Source organism: Hippopotamus amphibius, chromosome 6 (assembly GCF_030028045.1).
Source record: "Hippopotamus amphibius kiboko isolate mHipAmp2 chromosome 6, mHipAmp2.hap2, whole genome shotgun sequence".
Lineage (NCBI taxonomy): Eukaryota > Metazoa > Chordata > Mammalia > Artiodactyla > Hippopotamidae > Hippopotamus > Hippopotamus amphibius.
Genome location: NC_080191.1, coordinates 148,171,774 through 148,189,007, shown reverse-complemented (window position 1 = coordinate 148,189,007; position 17,234 = coordinate 148,171,774). Strand labels below are relative to the sequence as shown.

The following is a 17,234-nucleotide window of genomic DNA, read 5'->3' as shown; positions in this document are numbered from 1 at the left end:
AAACCTTTGCTTCCCTATTTCCCTAACATTTAAATGTTCTTTTCACAAACTCCTTTGGAAAGAAAAAAGATATTGATTAGTACATTATTCAGAAATCAATAAGCCCCATAGAATATTGTCAGGCTAAATTAATCACTAAATTCTTATTCCTGAGACTCACCTGGCCAAATGGAGAATGGAATTTTTATCACGGAAGATGCATTGAGAAGTGTGGATGATACAGTCTTTGTTAAATTTCAAATTGTATTTTTTATGTTTATTTCTTAATTGGCTTTGCCACATTTGTTTTCAGTTCCGTAGATCTGTATTAGAACATTTATTGCCAAGGATTTTTTTTTCTATATAATAGGACTAGTTCTTCATTCAAATTTCTCTTTAGTAAATCATTGGGATAAATTTAAATTTTATCTTAATACACAGTTTTAAATTTTCTGCATTGCCAAGTGTACTTTTTAACTTAGATGAAATCCTTCACATTTAGCAATTTTAGTATGATATTCTAAAGTTATGATTTCTGAATTTCAAAGAATATTTCTTTTGTCAACTATTTGATAGGAGCGATGTGCATAAGAAAATATCCAAGTATTAGATAAATGGTTTCCCTGATTTTTGCTTTTCATTTCCTATTCTTGCATTCAGCTAGTCTCTGACTTTGCATAAGTTAGTTACACCTCTGTAGTAGTTTCTTCCAGGATAAACTAGAATTAGCATTTTTCTCTCTGCTCCATAGAGATAAAATGAGAACTTAAGGCTTAGGATTTTGAGACATTTTGGATTCTGTGGCTTAAAGTCTGTAGTATCACTTCTAATAATCTATGTATTTCTATATTTTCTGATTAGAAACCATTTCCACAAATCAGATTTTAAAAAATGTATGGTACCACATCACCATGTTTTATATAAGAAATAAAATGCGAAGACCTTGACTTTCAAAATCCTTATAAAAAAGCACTTTGTGAGGATATGTTTAATTTGGGGTTTTTAAAGATCTTTAAATCCCTTTGAATTTTAAAGACTTCCTCAAATAACCCTAAGAAAGAAAATCAAGCATTACTTGGACCTCACAAGTACTGACAGCTTTGAGAGAGATGTAATTTTTTCTTACAAGGTTAATATTAGAGAGTCCCAATCACATATACAAAACTTAAAAGGAAAATTATTTTTCGTTTTATTAATCCCATTTACAAGCCCAGATCAAATATCATTTCCTCTGTGATGTCACATTAGCTAGGAAGCGGTCACCCTGTCTCTGTAACTCTATAACTTTATAACTACTTTTACATGTAACTGTTATGGTTCTTCCCACAGAACTTGGTTGATTTGGAATGTTTTCCATGTCTGGTCTCCCCTTTGCTTCCTAATGCCAGGAGCGTATCTTTTTTTCTTTGATTTTCTATTAAGGCTGTTATTGCCATGGTCTGCTACCATTGGCACATCTCTCCATGACCTTCTTGAGCGTTTTGTCTCTACATCTTAGTTGGTTTTAATTGTGTATATGCTTCTGAAATATACTCTTTCAGGGCAGTACCGTTGTTATTGATGTGTGTAGTCTGTAGAGACCCCTAGACATGTTTATACATGGAGGTACCTAATAATATTTTTCTGAATGCATAAATTTCTCCCCCTCTTTTTCTTTTTTTTTTGCTTTCTAAAGTATGGATTTTTGGCCTCTTTTCAGGCAGAATTCCTTGATATAAGCCAGCTGTCTTTCATCCATGATTTGGGACCAAAGGGCATGTAAGTTCCAGCATTGGATCTCTAAGGAGAAGCTGTGGAAAGTTGATGAGAACTAACATTTGATTTATCGGCGTGCCAAGGTGATGGAGCTCACCTGGCTTCACTGATAGCTGCTTTTTTTCCCAACAGAGTTGGAGCAACTGAGGGACCTATTTATACAAACCAGAGTATCTTACTACATTAAACAGAGTGGCAACTGCTCCACTCTCCTCTAACGCCACAGTAGGGGCGTTTAACAGAGGTAGCAAATACGATGTGTGGGAGAATGCATTAAAAATCAAATATACAAGATCCCTTCTTTTAATCACTTATAAAAGTTAGCTATTTATCACCCATTTTAATGACTAAAAATAATACTGTGTAAAATGTATGTCATGTAACAAGATTGAAATTTACTTAATGATTATTTTCCTTCACAATATGGAATTATTGTGAAGTATGGATATTACAAAGAGCTTAACTTTTTTTTTAGTAAAGAGCATTGTTAGTAATTGTTTTAAATTTTTTTTGGCCATTATTATTGTTTTCTTTTTTCACATCTTTCAAAACCAAGATATTTTTCCTTCCAAACTCATAGCTTTGCTCTTCTTCTTTGGCATGGCTTGGTCCTACAACTGTAGGTGAAGGGATGCAGAAATACATCTGTGGAATCTGTGGGTGAACATCTCCAGTGGTCTTAACAGCAGCTGAATCTTCCCCATGCAGGCATTTGGCAACGTATGGGGTCTTTTTCAGGCTGTCACAGTGACTGGAGGGAATGCTCAGCATTTAGAGCCAGAAGCAGGGATGCTTAAGGTCCTACACTGTATGCAAGAGAATTACACTGCCCCAAGTGCCATCAGGATGTCATCTGACCAGAGTGCTTTAAAAGATTGGCTGCTGGAGTACTCAGCCTAGTAAACATAGCATCGGGCTACTTGACAGTGAAAGAGGAAAAAGTGGGGAGGAAAGGCATGGGAGAATGAAACAGTTTGTTTAGTCCTCAGTTGTGAGGCTGTATCAGCTAGGTGTGAGCGGGAAGCTTGAAGATGATGGGTTAACTGGATGTCTCTTTCAGAGAAGGTATGATAATGAAAAGATCTGGCGGACACAGAATACCAGGCTTGAATTGCTGTGGTCAGGGAAGAGCCTGCTACCGGTGGTCCAGAAGGTAGGACTTGAGAGTTTTGTGTGTTTGTTTTAATAAACTGAGTATTTGGGGAGTTTTTATATAGTAATTTTCAATTATAAATCTTTGAAAGTCATGGCAGAGCAAATTTTAAATTAAGTTCTAGGTTTCTCTCTATTTAAACATTCTGTTAAACTTGGACTTGTAGGCAGAGTGTGCCAATTACAAGGGTGAGTCAAAAGTTATCCACACTCTGGTTATATTAAAACCTCTGTTGGCCGCCCTGTCTTATCAGGTGCTTTCTGTTCAAGGCTACTGTCTCCCCAGTCACTGCTGTGCAGGTGTGAACGTGTTACATCAGTTCATTTGTAACTGGGGTGTGAGCAAAAATGGATGCCCCACTTGTGATTTGCACGAAGGAAGAGCTGCGTGCAGTGATTCATTTTTTGTGGTCAGAGGGTGTGCACGTCTGCATACTTCTGCCCACACTGTCGACCCAAAACAAAAACTTTGTTTTGAGGTGTTAAAGTATCCTCCCTATAGTCCTGATCTTGCTCCATCGGACTTTCACCTGTTTGGTCCCCTGAAAGCAGCCCTACGAGGATGAAGATTCACTTCTGACAAAGAAGTGAAGATAGCAGTGCATTCGTGGCTCTCAGCTCAGCCTAAAACATTTTTAAATGAGGGAATGTGAAAGCGTGTTGACAGATGGACAAAGTGTATTGAAAAAGCAAGGAGATGATGTTGAAAAATGATGTATTTGTCTTTTCTGAAAGTTAATTAAAATAAATTCTACAGCCAGAGCGTGGATAATCTTTGACTCACCCTTGTATATATATAAAAACCCAGTGTGCCATAAGATTCAGAAATCTGTCAGCCAGAGAACATAGACAGCAGCCAATAGACACAGGTCCATATGCTCAACATCACTAGTTGTTAGGGGCATGTAAATCAAAGCCACAGTCATATACAACGTCACACCCACTGGTGTGAAGATGGACAATAGCAAGTGTTGACAAGGATGTAGAGAAATTGGAACCCTCATACATTGCTGGTGCATCACTTCACATGATACACCCACTGGGGAAGATGGTGTGGTGGTTCCTCAAAATGTTAAACATATGGTTACCACGTGCTCCAGCAAACCCATTTCTAGCTATTTCCAAAGAGAACTGAAAAAAATGTCTCTTTGAAAACTTATACATAAATGTTCATAGCAGCGTTATTCAGAGTAGCCAAAAAGTGTAAATGACCTAAGTGTCCATCCGCTGGTGAATGGTTAAACAAAATGTGTATCCACGTGGTGGGATATTATTTGCCCATAAGAAGGAATGAAGACTACCATGGGTGTGGGATTTCTCTCTGGACGATATCTGGAATTAGAGGGCCATGATGGCAGATTCGTGGTTTCCAGGGGCTGTAGGGAGAGGGGGATGGGGAGCAATTACTAATGGGTGTGGGGTTTCTTCTTGGGGGATGAGAATATTCTGGAATTAGATATGAGTGGTATTGGTACACAAATTTGCAAATATACTAAACTAAAATATATTGAAACCCACTAAGCTGTACGTTGGAGTTCAGGGATAGTTTTAGAGCGATATCTATGAGAATGTGTATTATGGTAAGTGTGATATAGACCTATGCCCTATCCAACTAAAGACTCCTTGTGGAGCAGTATTCTTTTTTTTTTTTTAATCTTTATTGGAGTATAATCGCTTTACAGTATTGTGTTAGTTTCTGCTGTACAACAAAGTGAATCAGATCCCCTCCCTCTTGAGCCTCCCTCCCACCCTCCCTATCCCACCCCTTTATGTCTTCACAGAGCATCGAGCTGATCTCCTTGTGCTCTGTAGCTGCTTCCCACTAGCTATCTGTTTTACATTTGGTAGTGTATATATGTCACTGTTAATTCCTCAAAACATTTATCACAGTGTTTTGAACATAATAGACAATAGCTATTTGTTCCAATAATAATTTACTGGAATTTTGAAGAATATTAAGAAATATGTGTTATTTCTCTAACCTTGAAAAAGATATATGAACTTATGTGTAAAGATGAAATTGAGCTATGTATGGGTTAAAAATATATAAACTTAAAACTAGAATCTACCTTTAACCATATTTCAAATCAGATACACTGCCAGCAAAAAACGCCGTTAGGTTAAGCTCTTATTTTCTGGGTTTTGAAAGGATAGAAGACATTACAAGGAAAAGATCAAGAGATTAGGCTAGAGAAAATTGAAAATTTCTATGTTGCAAAAAATTTTTTTACTAAAATAAACAGGGAAACAATAGACTAGAAAATATGTTTTCAAATAAATTTCTGTAACTTATATAAATGTCCCCAGGAACTTAGGGTATAAGTAACATCCCAGGAAATTCAGAGACTCCCACTTGAAGTATCTTCCCACCCTCTCCCACCGCCAATTGTACAGAACCCTGGGGAACGCTAAATGCCAAGCTAGGAAGAGGAACAGGGTATAAGCCAGCCTACTTCTGCCCTTGTTTCCTGCCCCACACCATGCCTCTCTGGGAGGCAGGGCTTCCCAGCCCACTGGGGCCCTGGTACAGATTCCTGCTGCCTACTCCTCCTCGTCATCAACTTTGCCTAAGGTTGCTGCTGAGTGCCAGATACGGATTTCAGACTGCAAGCACCTGCAGTCTTGGACTGAAGTCTTGTTCTGGGCTGCCTGAGCAGAGCTGTCTGGCAGCGTTCACAGCCCCCAGGAACAGCCCTCAGCCAAGAGCTGGCAGGAGTCCAGCCCCATCACCCTCGGGTGGGGTGACTGCAGCAAGCTCTGCACTGTCTCCTGGAATTCCCTGGCAGGTTTGCAGCCCGGTTGCCCACAGTAAAGCGCGTGAAAACACATCCAGGCTCCCTTCCTGTCCTTCCCTTCCTGGGCCTCCTATTAAGCTCCCTAATAAGTCCCTTTACAAATTGCTTTCACTTACATCCTTGTCTCAGAGTTGACTTCTGGAGCAACCCAACCTAAGACATCTACTCAAGAAATGGAAGCCTTGATCTGGTCCATTTTGTCCTTTATTGAGTGTCTAATGTTTGCCAGGCTATGTTCTAGCTGCTACAAGAACAGTGGTGAACAAGACAAGGTCCCTGCCCTCACGGAGCTCTGCTGGACGGGAACACAGGCAGTGAAGAAGCTGACAAGCAATGTGAATGACATCAACACAGGTGGTGATCAGAGCTTTGAAGGAGAAAGAAGGCAATGGGATAGAGAGGGACTTGAGGACTGCAGACTTTAGCTCTAGGAGCCAAGGAACTGACGTTTGAGTTGTAACCCCTATAAGACGGGGCAGCCTGAAAAGGTGGCGGTGGGGGGGGGGGGCGGGGGGGAGGCTTTGTTATATAAAAGAAATATATCTCCCCCACTTTTTAAAGTCTGGATGATATCAGACTTCAACCAGGACAATCTAAAAAGGCATGATCCCCCCTGGAATGAAATGTGTCATCATTTTAAATTGTGTAAGTCTTTCCATGAAGCTTGAAGCCTTGGTTCCATATTAATAAGTATTTCCTGAGTCACGTTAGTGGGGTATAAAATGTAGTACCAAATAAAGATGATAAGATGTAGCTTACAAAATTTGTTTAGAAAATTTCCCACACTAGAAGGCTACTGGTGTCTAAATGGGAGTTTACTTTGAAGGGCAGCACTGGTCATAACACTTTTTTTATTTCTGTATCCATAAAAAACCATTCTGTTTGTTTATATATCCTATATTGACAAATTGACATAAGGCAAACAAGGCAATCAAACTTTCAATCAAGTCTCATAATGGCCTTGTCTCAGGCACAAGTATGAAGACAAAAAATGGCAAACACAGCAAACATTTCTTCCCACAATTTAAAATATCTACTTAAATAGATGGGCTGGATGATAAGTTTTTCATCTCAAATAATGTCTTAAGAGAAAGAGATAGTTTTTCAGAAATAAATTTAGCATTTACTGAACTATGAGCTATACCAAGAATTACAATTTTTAGACAGTGACAGTGTCTAAATGATTTCATTTACTCCCTGGGACCCATTTGTGCAGCCATTATTTAAGCAAGAGAGTTGCTTTGCCTGAAGACTTGCTCTGGGCCCTGGGAAGATACCAGTGGACGTGACACACATTCCCTGTTCTCAAGGATCTCACTTTCTAGTAGAGGAAAGACAATAGACAAGTAGTTAAATAAACAGTTGCAGATAGCAATCAGTGCTATGAAGAAACTAAACAGGTTGGAGTGGCGGGGCGGGTTGCAAGCCCAGGAAAGTCTCCCTGTAGAGGAATGTTTAAGCAAAAGTTTGATTGACTGGAAGGGACTGCCTATGGGAGGATCTGGAAGAAATAATTTCTACGTGAGGAATAGCAAATGCGGAAGCCCAAAGAACAAGCTTAGCAAGTCTCAGAACCAGTGGGACCAACATGGTGGGAGTGAAGCGTAGGAGACGAGGCTGAGAAGGTATTGTCTGGCTCATGTGGGTCTACCTGTATTTTAATGACAGGGCCAGTAGTAGCACAGGTGGAAGTTATCTTGTTAGAGCAGACCATAATCTCACCTGGTTTATTAGAACAAGAGTATTCATAAAAGCTCACATTTATTGGTGCCAGACATTGTGCTAAGCAGTGTCCGTGAATCATCTCAGTGAATCCTCACAAACACTTATGAGCTGAACATTACTTTACCCTCATTTTATGGACGTCAACCTCAGGCTCAGGTACCCAGGTTCGCATCCGTGGGCAAGTGGCAGAACCGGAACTGGAGCCCAGTGAGTCTACCCTCAAGGCAGACGCTTAGCCCTGAGCCGCAGGTGCTGACTCCCTGCAGACTGCTTGCCGGGCTCCTTCCTGGAGGCGTGTCCTCCTGGTAGAGAAAAACATCTGTTGACAAGAGAGAGAAAGGGGAGAAACCAGAAGAGGTTTAATGAATGGCATAATTAAGAGCAGCTTTCAATAAAGGCCAGGCGTCCACTCACCTAATAGTCTAATGACCGTTATAGAGAACGGCTCGTCATTGTCAAAACAGAAACCATTATCTTTTGCCTTCAGCTTTCAAAATCCAGCAGTCACTACTAAACAGTTCTGTATTTCCAGGCTGCCACATCTTGGAGGGGCAAGGGAGGAAGCGTTCCCATAGGATGCAGTGTTGACAGCACCGCAGGGTTGAGCTGTGCCCTGGCCCGGCACTGCACTCAGCCCTCTCATTTCTGTTGCTGGACAAGGCTGTTGATAGCCTATTCGGAGCCTCTGCAAATGAGAGAACAGTGCCCGTGCCTGCAGGGTGATGCAGCAGACGCTAGCGCCTCCTTCAGCAAGTGTCCTGGTGCAGGGCACATCTGCACAGTGGTACCTGGCGGTCTATTCTTGAGGACGTGTTTTGCAGGCCTTGGCCCTGGAGGTTATGCCACGAGCCTGTGATTTGTCTTGTGATGCTCGTGATGGGAGCTGACCACCTGGGCAGGGGGCAGTCCATCATCATCCCACACTGTTGTCGCTGGTGTGGAGCTCTGGCCTGAGCTGTCTCTGATGCCATTCGGTTAGCCTTGACCTCTAGGCAGGCAAGTTCCCAAGCCCGTTATGTTTGACTTTCTTTCCCAATTTGACGAACCTGCCAGCTGCGGTTTTCAAAGCACAGTTCCTTCCTGGTCAGCAACATAGCACACCGGTGCTCTGGGCTTGTGCCCTGCCATCTGCTCTCTAGCTTGCATTGATAGTTAAGCTGGGACAGGGACTACAGCTAAAGAAGGACCTCTAACAGCTGTGTGATCCAGCTACTCTCTTTTAACCTTGACCGACTTTTTATCAACAGGCAGCTGCATGTCTGGAACCATAACTCAGCCCCATCAGAATGACTGTGTTACCATTTGATGTCATGGCCTTGGCATTTATATTGAGCCATGTTATGAGAATTCTTATAAAATGTAAATTTCTGCATTTGCTGAAACTATTGAGAATATTATCCATTAATATTGTTCAGTTGCCTTATATTACATTCCAAGTGAGAAACTTCCTGTGGAATTTAGTTTTTTGGTGGGCAACCTCTTTATTTCCTTAATTTATTCATTTGATAAGAAAAGCCAGGAAGCTCGAACCCACACTGGTGTGCTATCACCAGAATTATATGTGGTGGTTAGGTATTTGCTTTCTGTGACCTTGATGTTTTTCCTTTTATTAACCATAGCACATGTATGTCCTTTACTGTCTTATTGTAAATCCATCCTACCCCCCTTTATTGGAAAGTAGACAGCCTATATATTAAAAAACAAATGAATAAAATGAAACCGTGTGGACATCAATATAGATTTGTCTACATTAAATCCCAAATTAGAGAGCCACTAAAATGTAATGTGGTTAGCAATTTCAGTAGTGATTTGTTATAGATTTCTTTTAAATGCTGAGTTCATATGACACGTGTACAATATTAGTGAATTTGTGCTCAGGTGTTCTGGCCTTACCTATTTCATGATGTGCCTCATGTCGCCTAACATGTGGTATAATACTCCCATTGTTACTTTATTGAGTTATCGACCGATTCATTTGATCACTACACAATTGCGGTGAATTTGATGTTAGATGCAGCTTGACAGAGTTGCCATTTGTATTCACTTTAAATCAGTCCCACCCTTATGCTCTTGCTCTTTCCGCGGTCAGTGTCACGCCTATCATCTTTGTCCTTACTACTCAAGGTGTGGTCCTAACCTCAGCATCCCCTTTGAGTCTGTTAGAATGCAGAATCTCAGGCCCCGCCCCAGGCCTACCGAATCAGAGTCTGTGTTTTAACAGGAGCCCCTGGTGACACATATTCACAGTGAAGTAGTGAGAAGCACTCTTCTCTATTACTATAGCAGCTTGCTAACCTGCTGCATTCCTCTTTATCCTTCAGACCTTTCTTTCTGAAACATAGTTCCCATGATTTATTGTCCTCTTGCCTTGCCAGGGCGTGAGGATTCCCCTATAGAAAAAGGCACTTGGGTGTTTTTTTAGAAACACAGATTGTCGGGCCTTTTTGATGGATCTGTGGTGGGGCCTGGGACCCTGCTGTTTTTCTAACAAGCATCTCAAGAGATTCTGATGACCAGGCAAGTTTAGAAGACACTGGTTCCATGATGTAAAATCAGCCTCCTTCACATGGCCTTCAGACCCTCCTCAATGTGGCCTTTGCCTGTTCCCACCACCCGCCCACCTACCATCACTGCCCATTTTCTCATACTACACTTCCGGGAACCCTGGCCTCCCCAGACTTTCTTCCAACACAGGCAGCATTCCCACACCTTAGTGCCTTTGCTAACTTCCCTCCATATGGGATGTACACCTTGACCACCTCTTTGGGCTCTACTTGATGGGCTCCCTCAGACTCCAGCTCTTTGGGAGAATGCCACTAGCTGTTCTCTTAGTGAGAACTAAGGACTCCCTCCTCCTCGCACACATCACTTCTGGCTTTTTTCCTCTAGTACCTATCCATTCAGCCTAGAATTGTCATTGTGCCCCAGTAGCCTACTAAGCTCCTTTGAGAACATGTCTGATTTATCCTTGTGCTGTTTCTACCTCTGCCTGAACTTCCAGTTTATCACTGTACTATTCCATCATGAAGCTCTGAAATATATATTGAATTGAATGCAGATATACTTCTGAGAGATCATGTTCCCCTGCGCATCATTTGTTAATGGTCCTTTAAGCCACCAATAATTTGAAATGAACAACAATATGTAGAGTATTGGATGCTTCCTGGATTTTTTTTTTAATTATTTTTTTGGGGGTACACCAAGTTCAATCATCTGTTTTTATACACATATCCCCATATTCCCTCCCTTCCTTGACTCCCCCCCACCTCGAGTCCCCCCCACCCTCTCCGCCCCAGTCCTCTAAGGCATCTTCCATCCTCGAGTTGGACTCCCTTTGTTATACAACAACTTCCCACTGACTGTTTTACAGTTGGTAGTATATATATGTCTGTGCTACTCTCTCGCTTTGTCTCAGTTTCCCCTTCACCCCCTGCCCCCTCCCATACCTCGAGTTCTCCAGTCCATTCTCTGTATCTGCGTCCTTGTTCTTGTCACTGAGTTCATCAGTACCATTTTTAGATTCCGTATATGTGAGTTAGCATACAATATTTGTCTTTCTCTTTCTGACTTACTTCACTATGTATGACAGATTGTAGTTCTATCCACCTCATTACATATAGCTCCATCTCATCCCTTTTTATAGCTGAGTAATATTCCATTGTGTATATATGCCACATCTTCTGTATCCATTCATTTGTTGATGGGCATTTAGGTTGCTTCCATGTCCTGGCTATTGTAAATAGTGCTGCAATAAACATTATGGTACAAATTTCTTTTGATTATGGTTTTCTTTGGATATATGCCCAGTAGTGGGATGACTGGATCATATGGTAGTTCTATTTGTAGTTTTTTAAGGAACCTCCAAATTGTTTTCCATAGTGGCTGGACCAACTTACAGTCCCACCAACAGTGCAGGAGAGTTCCCTTTTCTCCACACTCTCTCCAACATTTATTGTTTCCAGATTTTTTGATGATGGCCATTTTGATCGGTGACCTTCACCATTTAAATGCAACCAGCACTAGGATATAAAAGCACAAGTGCTCATATGCCTTTTTCTTCAAAACAATTTTGTTTAAAGCACCGTCCTTAAGGTTGAAGATCCCTTCCCTCCTTCCCCACAATATGTAGAGTATTGGATGCTTCCTGGATTTTTTTAAAAGGGAGATTTTACTTACTCAGAGATTCATTGGCCTCTTTTATGATGGTTTATTTTAGCAAACACCAACCCATTCCACTTTCCCAATAGCTGTGGCTCCTGCTGTGTATCCTACGAGCACTGCCTGCCTGTATCAGGGGCCTGCGTTCAGGATGTGCCATTAGAGTTTAAAGAACTAATGAATTGTCTTGGATCGCTTGGTGCCAGTTCTTCTTAGAAAAACGTAATAGGAAGATTTTTTGTTGTCTTTTGTTTTATGATGTTCTTACATTTAAAAAAAATAGATCCCTTGTGTAAAAAATAAAATTATGTCTGCTGTCTCCTAGAGTGTTTACTTCAGACTTGTCATAATAATTTGTTCTTTTTGTTTCAGTAATTCAGTGCAATGTTAAAGATATGTTATTTCCTTCTTACAGGTGGTTGATAGTGAAAGATTCTTTTTTACTATATATGAAACCAGACAGTGGTGCTATTGCCTTCGTCCTGCTGGTAGATAAAGAGTTCAGAGTTAAGGTGGGGAAGAAGGAGACAGAGACGAAATATGGACTCCGAATTGATAATCTTTCAAGGTAGAAACTGAAAATATTTTAAAAAAATTTCTCTAAAAACAGAGTTTTTCTCCCAGCCTTAAGGGAAGAAGAAGGTAAAATAATTTAGGTGTTAGAAAATTGTTATTTAGAACTCATCCTCAATCAAAAGTAATGAAACTACTTTTCTTTTTGAATATTTTTAAGATATAAAATATCCTATGTGCAAGAGTCAGAATAAATGACCCCATGTGTTGCTGTGTGCCTATTTTAACAAAAGTGACTACCCAATAATACCAATTTACCACACAGATAAGGAGTAATAGTTCATGCTTTTAAACAGTAAAATTTTATTTTATAAATTGATATCCTTTTATTAACAAAACGTAAAAAGGGATTTGATTACAAAAATTCTGTTTACATACAGATTTTAAGAAAGATACCTTGAAGGATACTCAACTGTACATTTACTGTAGATTTTATAAGCCAGTGTGTGTGTGTGTTGGTAAATATGTTTCTTTCTGGAAGACTGTAGTTATACAATATATGTGTGTGTCTACATGTATATATACATTTGTCTCTATAAAGTTCAGCCTCGTGTATATAAATATGTGTAGATATACATTTCTCTGTACATACTGATATTAAATATATATATTATATAAATACGCTACTCTCAGTAATATGTTTGCGTGTGTGTGTGTGTGTGTGTGTAAAATGCAGACCTTTCTGATCTCTGACAGTAGAAGGTTCAGGATTGGTTATTAGAAATGTAATGGCGCTGCTATTAAACCTCCCTCCTGGGAATTCCTTGGCGATCCAGTGGTTAGGACTCCACGCTCTCAGCTCTCAGCTGTCACTGCCAGGGGCCCAGGTTCCATCCCTGGTGGGGTCAAAAAATTAAAACAAAAACAAAAACCATCTCCCTCCTGGTACTACTTTCCTGTTTTCTGGAGGGACCATAGAAATCAGGTCACAATTCTCATTGGTCACTGTAAAAATTACTTAACTGGCCATCTTATCCCCATTTCCTATCCTCACTCACTTGTGCACCGTTGCCAAATGAATTCATAGAGATCCAGGTTTCATCGGTTTCTTCCCTCGTGTAAGTGGTCCTTTCCATTGTATCAAATAAGCCCAAATTCCTCCATCGACGATCTAATTTCTTTCATCTCTCCGCCTTCATTGGCAGCCCCCTCCCCCCAATACAGCCCTTCAGCTCTGTGGAGGTGGTTCTCTTCACGATCCCTTCTCACACATTTTTCAGTTCCTCTTCAGCTTTCTTCTTCCTACCTCCATGTTTGGAATGGGTCTTTTTTTTTTTTCTTCACTCTGATTCATATCCCATGATAAGACAAACCTCTGTTTGTCACTTATCTCTTCTCCAATGTCTTTTTCTCCTAACTGGTTTTTGGAGGCATTTCATCTCAGTTGGAGCAGGACTTGCATGTTGGCTCAAGCCCAGGCCCTTTCCATGCTCTCGTGCCTGCCCACAGAACCCCGCGTCAGCCCTGCCACGGCGGATGGAAAATGCCTCACTGCTCCCAGCACCACCACGTCTCACCTCATCCCTCCCCACACCCCAGACAAAAGCCAAGCATCAATCTCTGACATACCAAGGGGACCACTTTGGACATCCCTAATCTTTATAAATAATTATTTTAGGGTCTATGAATACAGCCCCTCCCCTGCTTCTCATCAGGATCATTGCATTTCTCCCCAAAGGCGAACTCTTCCTCTTCACTCACAACACCGCTCTTCTTATATTGGGGTGGGTTTCTCCCTAAATGGCAAGGACACCACTGGCTCCAACACATGTTTTCTCTGAACTTCAAATTTGGGTAATTTATTTTCACCTCTTGGTGGTAGTCACCAATTCTGACTTTTGTCATGAAGTAACTTTTTGTAGTCTCCTACCCTGAATTTTGTTTTCGGTGCTTATAAATCTGTAACCATTTAGCATAGTTTAGTCATTGGCAATAGAAAAATCCAATGCAGTCTGGGTTACATCAGAAGTAATTAATCAGCCACGTTAACCATGGCTGACTCCAAGGCTCCCACTATGTCACTGAGATGCGTTTTCCTGGCCTCTCTTAGCTCTGTCTCCTGGGATCTGCTCCATCCTCAGGCTGGTCCCCTGGTGGTAGCAAGTTGGCTGCCTCTTACACTCAAACCATGTTTACTGGAAGGGAAAGAGTCTCTTTCTGGCATTTCTGTGCAGGTCCTGGGATTAATTCTCACTTGTTGGGTGGAATTGGCTTATGTACTCATCCCTGAACCAGTCTTTGGACCAGGGGCTGGAAGATGCCATTTTGTTGGCTTTGGTGGACTCAGAGTGGGGTAGGGATTACTCTACTAAAGCACAATCAGGGTGTTTCCAGAGGCTGAGGGAATGGACACCAGGTGGTCCAAAGGGACATGTCCGCTTCAGGAGCCAACAACTCTCTAACACTTAGATGTAGGACCTCACTTTACACCTCTTCCGTTGTCCTCCTCACAGCCTGGACAGCTAGCTCAAGGCCTATAATAAGTGCCTTTACACAAGTTTGCATAAGTGAATGAAGGAATAAGTAACCTGAAAAGTTTGTTTTTGCTACACTGAATATACTTTTAAATCCTGCCAAAAATGTTTAAAAATCTACTTTTTTGATATAGGTAAGGTACTCCTTTGCCTAATATTTTCAACTTATGTTTGCTGCAGTACCAAAACAAAATGGACACGTTTAATTCTTAACTTGTTTAAAGAGACAGAACACAGAGTGACCGTTCTTTTCCACATTTTGCTTTTCTTTGAAGGACACTGATTTTAAAATGCAACAGCTATAGACATGCTCGGTGGTGGGGAGGGGCCATAGAAGAATTCATCCAGAAATATGGCCCCAACTTTCTCAAAGATCATCGATTTGGTTCATATGCTGCTATCCAAGAGAACACTTTAGCTAAATGGTAAGATCTTTTTGCTCTAAGACTATCAATGTATATCATAGCATTTAATATTATAGTAGTCTAAATTCACCTGGAATCATTTTTTGAAGCTGTGAAAAGATATTATGGATTGTATTTAACAAGGGCCTTTCCTTATAGGACTATCTGAGCATAGATTAGTTTTGCACTTTCTGTTTTTGTGATTTTTTACAGTCGGCTTTAGATCGCTAGCTTTAGATTTTGAAGTTTGATTTTAAAAGCTAACTTCATACATTTTCTTAATGATGCAAGTGGAAAGTTTATTTAAGTCATTAGCTGTAATCTAAGAATGAGAATTTACTTGCTAGGTATTTCTTTTAAATAAAATCCTGCTTAGCATATTTTTCTACCCATGGATTAGAAATTGGTCTGCTTTCAGTCTCAGAAGAACAACTGTATGTGAGTTCAACAGGATGGGAGAATTCATCTGACCGCATACAATAATGAGACCAATCAATTTGTTATTCTCTCAGCAGAAAAGAATCAGTTTGCCTACTTCTGTCTATTTATTGTGCTTCCTACATAGCAGACAGAGGTGTTGTTTTCAATCCTGTTTCCAGTTATACAAAGTAAACTAGTGGTTTTGTAGAGACTTTGGGCAGTGGCTTCCACCTTCCGTTTTGTCATACAATAGATTTCTTTCTATTTTTGTTAAAAAAATGAAACAGAAAACTTGTCTTTCAGGTATGTTAATGCTAAAGGATATTTTGAAGATGTGGCAGATGCAATGGAAGAGGCAAAAGAAGAGATTTTTATCACAGATTGGTGGTTAGTATTTGTCCCCGGGGAGCTTGTTTGGAGGTCTCCATGTTTAGGAATATACAACCGTGTTGTGCTGTTTTAGAATTGTACATTAGGAAAGCCAGCAGTACTCATAGATGGTTTGGCCAAAGTCTCAACTAATTAATTGTAGTAGCCTCCACTCAGAGGTCTTTTCAAAAATCCTGGCATGCATATATATTCTTAAAATATAGTTTGAACAATTTTGTTTTTGTCTTCCCATTTGGAAGCAGATAACCAATATTCATTTTAGTAAAGATTATTTTGCAATGCAAATATAGGAGTAGTGGTCATGGAAAATAATCTTCCTTGGGTGTCTTTCCTTATCCCACTATGTCTGTCATGAGGTCCAGTGAAAATACTTCCTCTGAATTATCCCTTTGAAATTGTAGTATTCCCATTTGCCTATGACTATTAAAATATCCATTGTAATGACTCGGCTTGGTTAGCTTTTTTGAAGATGTTTCAGGTTTCAGCTTTCTAATCCCCTTTAAATCATCCACGAGAGTTATGAGGCTTATTAAAGTCACTGGAAGTCTCGTGTCTAAAAGTCATTTAGCTCCTGGGAAATTTTACTCTTGGAGTGGGTGTAGGCTTTGTAGTCTGACTTTAGTCCCAAGTACCCATCTGCCTGGACAGTTAAAACCCATTGCAGATGCTAACTAACATTTGCTACAATGGGAATGAAAATATCTAAAATATGTTTTCCGTCTAAGAACTTAGTTGCTTGAAATGCCCATTTTCCCCTATCTTGTTTCCTTCCAAATGCTATCTTATATTGAACTATGAAAATATCATCATAATTCATTTCCTCCAAACTCTAGATTTTGGGGGCGGAGGGGAGACTGGTTGGGAATGTGAGCGCATCTTCTTCCACTGTTTTGCCTCAGTGATGAGGAAGTCTGTAACTTTTTAGGGCATGCTTTCCCAACCTTGGCACTCTTGACAATGGGGGCAGATAATTCTTTATTATGGGGGTTGTTCTGTGCATTGTGGGATGTTTAGCACCATCAGCGTCCGTGCTTTTATCTGCTAGATGCCAGTAGCAAGCTTCCGGTTGTGATCATCAAAATGTCTTCAGACATCATCAAATGTCCCCTGGGGGCACAGTCCCTCTTGGTTGAGACGCATTGATCTAGAGTCAATACATAGGGTGTGTGAGAGTCAGCATGTCTGTGAACCTGTTTATTCTCATGTTTACAGAGGAGCTTAACCTTGGCCTTTATATTCTTGCCAAATTTTTCTCTTCAGTCAGTTACCAGGAATAAAAGAAAGTTTCATACTTAGAAGCTATTTCTTTGGTTGAATACTTTCTAAACACTTGTGAGAACTGATTCAAGCTTAACATAGTAGGTATGTTCCTTTAAAAAGTATTTCTGAAAGTTTGACAGAGACATGAA

General features: G+C 40.4%; 1 protein-coding gene across 4 annotated transcripts in view; it reads left to right on the top strand.

The window, feature by feature from the left end:
* The window catches only part of PLD1 (phospholipase D1), a 208,444-nt gene that overhangs the window by 89,122 nt on the left and 102,088 nt on the right, over nt 1-17,234 (top strand). For all 4 annotated transcript variants that reach the window (XR_009054227.1, XM_057738033.1, XM_057738034.1 and 1 more), the window contains exons 7-11: nt 1,679-1,737; nt 2,795-2,887; nt 11,980-12,132; nt 14,887-15,036; nt 15,739-15,822. Coding sequence is in view for 3 of the 4 variants with exons in the window: in XM_057738033.1 (XP_057594016.1) it covers nt 1,679-1,737; nt 2,795-2,887; nt 11,980-12,132; nt 14,887-15,036; nt 15,739-15,822 (539 nt within the window). In the remaining variant the exon portion in view is untranslated. The remainder of the gene's footprint in view (nt 1-1,678; nt 1,738-2,794; nt 2,888-11,979; nt 12,133-14,886; nt 15,037-15,738; nt 15,823-17,234) is intronic.